The sequence below is a fragment of the Salvelinus sp. IW2-2015 genome, unplaced genomic scaffold (genome assembly GCF_002910315.2).
Source record: "Salvelinus sp. IW2-2015 unplaced genomic scaffold, ASM291031v2 Un_scaffold3936, whole genome shotgun sequence".
NCBI classification, from domain to species: Eukaryota; Metazoa; Chordata; class Actinopteri; order Salmoniformes; family Salmonidae; genus Salvelinus; species Salvelinus sp. IW2-2015.
Window position 1 is genome coordinate 14,776 of NW_019945210.1, and position 5,798 is coordinate 20,573.

A 5,798-nucleotide genomic window follows, 5' to 3' on the forward strand; every position below is an offset into this window, starting at 1 on the left:
TAGTGTACACTCAGCATCAGAACAAGAGACAGAAGAGAGAGAGAGAGAGGTCTTACGTGGACAGCTGTTCATAGTGTACCACTCCATCAGACAGAGAGACAGAGAGAGAGAGAGACAGAGAGAGAGACAGACAGAGAACAGAGAGACAGAGAGACATAGAGAGAGGTCTTACGTGGACAGCTGTTCATAGTGTACCACTCCATACACTGTCCGAAGGGGAAGGAGGCTACGTAAGCATTGGAGTCCACACACTGCTTCATGTTGCTGCACCACATACACTCAGAGCTGCTGCTGGTACACTCAGCACACGTAGCCCGCATGGCGCAGGCCGTCCGACACTGCTTGGCACTGTGATTGGCTGACGAGACAGGAAGGAAGCATATATGTAATGTATCCTCACTCAGAGAGAATGGAAGGGGATTGGGAGACAACGATGAATAATGTATTGGATATCAATAACCTATTTACAAATTATCTACTGGGAATTATGCAGATATGCAAAACATTGACTTGGAGAGTGTGTCCATTTAGCTATTTTCACTAACGTCCCCATTTTTACAAAATGTTTCACATAAACCAGTGTGTGTGTGTGTGTGTGTGTGTGTGTGTGTGTGTATATGCGTGTGTGTGTGTATGTATGCACATGTGTGTGAATCTAACCTGCTCGTTCACACAAACTCCCGTTAACAGGGTTGATGCAGGTCTGGGCCTTAAGGCCGCTGGAAGCCGGCTCGGCTAGGTAACCACAGAAACCGGCATCGCTGGGTTCCCCCGGCAACCACTGGAGGGAGGTGTTAGTGAAGGGTGACATGTCTTCCCAGCACCAATAGGAGACGTTGATCTTCCTCAGCCCCACCCACGGTGTCACCAAGGCCTTGTACTGAAAAGACATTCAGAAACATGACTAATATTAGACAGTTATAGACACAAACCAAGATTCCATCCAACCATTTCAAGTGAATGAATTATCTGATGCATGAAAAAAGTCACAACACGGCTGATGGAAACATGAAATTCCGGTGCAATTTTATAAATGCTGAATTATTTTCATTCGACATGGTGGAATGAATGAAACCAAGATTGAACTCTTTGGCCTGAATGCCAAGCGTTACGTCTGGAGGAAACCTGGCACCATCCCTAAGGTGAAGCACGGTGGTGGCAGCATCATGCTGTGGGAATGTTTTTCAGCGGCAGGGACTGGGAGACTAGTCAGGATCGAGGGAAAGATGAACCAAGCAAAGTACAGAGAGATCCTTGATGGAAACCTGCTCCAGAGCGCTCAAGATCTCAGACAGGGGCGAAGGTTCACCTTCCAACAGGACAATGACAACGCAGGAGTGCCTTTGGGACAAGTCTCTGAATGTCCTTGAGTGGCCCAGCCAGAGCCTGAACTTGAATCCGATCGAATATCTCTGGAGAGACTTGAAAGTAGCTGTGCAGCGACACTCCCGATCTAACCTGACAGAGCTTGAGAGGATCTGCAGAGAAGAATGGGARAAACTCCCCAAAACACAGGTGTGCCAAGCTTGTAGCGTCATACCCAAGAAGACTTGAGGCTGTATTCGCTGCCAAAGGTGCTAATAACCTGCTTTCATTATGGGGTATTGTGATGTCATTATGGGGTATTGTGATGTCATTATGGGGTATTGTGATGTCATTATGGGGTATTGTGAGAGTTGATGAGGATTTTTTTCTTTTAATCCATTTTAGAATAAGGCTGTAACGTAACAAAATCTGGATAAAGTCAAGAGGGTCTGAATACTTTCTGAATGATGCATGATATGTTGTAATATATTGTAACAGATAGTGACACTTGCTATATACAGTACAGTCAAAGAGTTTGGACACACACCTTTTTTGGTTACTACATGATTCATGTGTTATTTCATAGTTTTGATGTCTCTACTATACAATGTAGAAAATAGTACAAATAAGAAAAACCCTTGAATGAATAGGGTGTGTCAACTATTTGACTGGTATATGTGTATATATTGCCACTATAGTTGACCTTTTCATATTGTTGTGACTATATTGCCACTATAGTGGACCATTTCATATGAATATGTTGTAATATATTCCATATAGTGACCTTCTATAATGTTGTAATATATTGCCACTATAGTGACGTCTGTTTACTATATGCATATAGTTGCCTTAATAGTATTGTTGATAGCTAACGTAGTAACCTTTTAATATATGTTGTAATTATTGTAACTATTAGTGACCCTTTCTATTATGTGTTTATGTGCCCATATACCTTTATATCATGCACTTGTATTAGTCATGAACCTCTTTTATATATGTGTAATTCGTATTGTAACTATAGTAACCTTTTTATATGATTTGTGTATAATATATTGTAACTATAGTGACCTCTTCATATATTAATGTTTGTAATATATTGTTAACTTATGAGGACCTTTACTACTATATGTTGTATATATTGTTAACTATAGAACCTTTCTATATATGTTGGTAAATATATTGTAACATATAGTAACCTTTCTATATATGTTTGATAAATATAGTTGTGTAAACTTATAGTACTCTTTCTACTAATCATGATATTTGCTCTTAGAACCTCTATATATTTGTAATTTGTACTATTAGGGATGCCATTGCTATTAACAGTTGGGATCAAGAGAACAGGTATTTGAGTACACTGCCGATTTTGCAGGGTTTTCCTACTGTAACTACAAAGCATGTGTAGGTCTGGTAATCTTTTATCATAGTACACTTCAACTATGAGACACGGAATCTAGAAACAAAAGATCTAAGAAAATCTCATTGTATGATTTTTAAGTAATTAATTTTGCGATATTTATTGCATTGTAATAGTAATATTGATACATCAGAAAAGAGAATTAAATATTTGGTACAGAACCTTTGTTTTGCAATTACAGAGATCATACGTTTTCCTGTAAGTTCTTGACTAAGGTTTGCCACACTGCCAGCAGGGTATTTTGGCCCACTCCTCCCTACAGATCTTACTCAGATCCTTCAGGTTTCGGGCTGTCGCTGGGCAATCGGACTTTCACTCCCCTCCAAAGATTTTTATTGGGTTCAGGTCTGGAGACTGGCTAGGCCACTCCAGGACCTTGAATGTTCTTACGGGCACCACTCCTTAGTTGCCATGGCTGTGTGCTTTGTGTCGTTGTCATGCTGGAAGACCCAGCCACGACCCATCTTCAATGTCTTACTGAGGGAAGGAGGTTGTTGGCCAAGATCTCGCGATACATGGCCCCATCCATCCTCCCTCAAACGTGCACAGTCGTCCTGTCCCCTTTGCAGAAAAGCATCCCCAAAGAATGATGTTTCCACCTCCATGCTTCACGGTTGGGATGGTTGTTCTTGGGGTTGTACTCACTACTTCTTCTTCCTCCAAACACAGGCGAGTGGAGTTTAGACCAAAAGCTCTATTTTTGTCCTATTCAGACCACATGACTTCTCCCATTCCCTCCTGCTGGATCATCCAGATGGTCATTGGCAAACTTCAGACAGGCCTGGAACATGCACTGGCTTAAGCAGGGGTAACCTTGCGTTGCCGTGCAGGATTTTAATCCATGACGGCGTAGGGGTGTTAACTAATGGTTTTCTTTTGAAGACTGTTGGTCCCAGCTCTCCTCAGGGTCATTGACCAGGTCCTGCCGTGTAGTTCTGGGCTGATCCCTCACCTTCCTCTGATCATTGATGCCCCAGAGGTGAAATTCATGGTAGCCCAGAAGCCGAGGATGATTGACCGTCATCTTGACTTCTTCCATTTTCTAATAATTTGCGCCAACAGTTGTTTCCTTCTCACAAGCTGCTTGCCATTATTGTCCTGTAGCCCATCCCAGCCTTGTGGCAGGCTCTACAATTTTATCCTGATGTTCCTTAGACAGCTTCTCTGGTCTTGGCCATTGTGGAGAGGTGTGGAATCTGTTTAGATTGAGTGTTGGGGACAGGGTGTTCTTTTATACGAGGTAACGAGTTCAAACAGGTGCAGTTAATACAGGTAATGAGTGGGAGAACAGGAGGCCTTCTTTAAAGAAAACTAACAGCGTTCGTGAGAGCCGGAATTCTTACTGGTTGGTAGGTGATCAAATACTTATGTCATGCAATAAAATGCAAATTAATTATTTAAAAATCATACAATGTGATTTTCTGGATTTTTGTTTTAGATTCCGTCTCTCACAGTTGAAGTGTACCTATGATAAAAATTACAGACCTCTACATGCTTTGTAAGTAGGAAAACCTGCAAAATCGGCAGTGTATCAAATACTTGTTCTCCCCACTGTATATGTTGTAATATGTTGTAACTATAGTGACCTTGCTATATATGTTGTAATATATTGTAACTATAGTGACCTTTCTATATATGTTGTAATATATTGTAACTATAGTGACCTTGCTCACCAGAACGTTCATGATCTGCAGCTCTTTAAGGACGAAGTCCACCTTCTTCTGATTGGTCAACGAGGCCAGGACGGCGCTGTGACCCCGACAGGTCAGCTTGGCGTTGTCGTACGAGTCCTTTGCTGTGATGAACTTCAGACACGAGTTACCCACCAGGTGCCAACTCTCACCACAAATATTCTCTGTAGGGAGAAAGATACATTATGATATATTATAAAGAGAGATAGATGTCTATAGAAAGAAATGTTCTCTGCAAGAAGACCGTTAAAAAGATACCTTGGGGTTTGTCAATGAGACCCTTTATCTACTTCCCCAGAGTCAGATGAACTCGTGGATACCATGTTTATGTCTCTGTGTCCAGTATGAAGGAAGCTACAAGTAGTTTTGCGAGCCAATGCTAACTAGCGTTAGCGCAATGACTGGAAGTCTATGGGTATCTACTAGCATGACTATGGGGAAGTAGATTAAGGCCCTCATAGCCAACATCCCAAAGTATCCCTTTAAAACATCTAACACCAATTTATCAGAGCAACATACAAATCTGTAATGTTTTTTGTTGATCAGTCCTTTTCTATGGTACAGAGCCTTCAGAAAGTATTCATACCCCTTGACTTAGTCCACATTCTGTTGTTACAGACTGAATTCAAAATGGATTAAATAAATACAAAAGCTCATCCATCTACACAGAGTACCCCATAATGACAAAGTGAAAACATGTTTTTAGAAATGTTTGCACATTTATTGAAATCGAAATATCCAATTTACATCAGTATTCAAACCCCTGAGTAAATACTTTGTAAAATCACCTTTGGTGGCGATTACAGCTGTGAGTCTGAGTATATATTTGCCCATTATTCTTTTTTAAATTCTTCAAGCTCTGTCAAGTAGAATGTTGATCATTGCTAGACCGACATTTTCAAGTCTTGCCATTGATTTTCTTCTTCCAGAGTATACAGTAGTATACAGTAGTATACAGGAAAGGTTTTGCATTACCAGGTAGAGAGCTGTACTTCTGGTTTCTTACCAGGTAGAGAGCTGTACTTCTGGTTTCTTACCAGGTAGAGAGCTGTACTTCTGGTTTCTGGTTTCTTACCAGGTAGAGAGCTGTACTTCTGGTTTCTGGGTTCTTACCAGGTAGAGAGCTGTACTTCTGGTTTCTTACCAGGTAGAGAGCTGTACTTCTGGTTTCTGGGTTCTTACCAGTTGCTTTCTAGGTTACCAGGTAAGCATATACACTTTTGTTTTTTTGGGTTCTCACCTGGTAGAGCGATACACTCCTGGGTTCTCACCTGGTAGAGCGATACACTCCTGGTTTCTCACCTGGTAGAGCGATACACTTCTGGTTTCTCACCTGGTAGAGCGATACACTTCTGGTTTCTCACCTGGTAGAGCGATACACTTCT

General features: G+C 41.3%; 1 protein-coding gene across 1 annotated transcript in view; it reads right to left on the reverse strand.

Moving 5' to 3' along the window:
- Positions 1-5,798, reverse strand: part of LOC112076698 (attractin-like) — a gene marked incomplete at its 5' end in the record, with an annotated part of 41,979 nt that overhangs the window by 8,447 nt on the left and 27,734 nt on the right. The window contains 4 exon segments of the mRNA XM_070441421.1: positions 117-358; positions 661-880; positions 4,387-4,577; positions 5,685-5,715. Of these exon segments, the coding sequence (XP_070297522.1) occupies positions 117-358; positions 661-880; positions 4,387-4,577; positions 5,685-5,715 (684 nt within the window).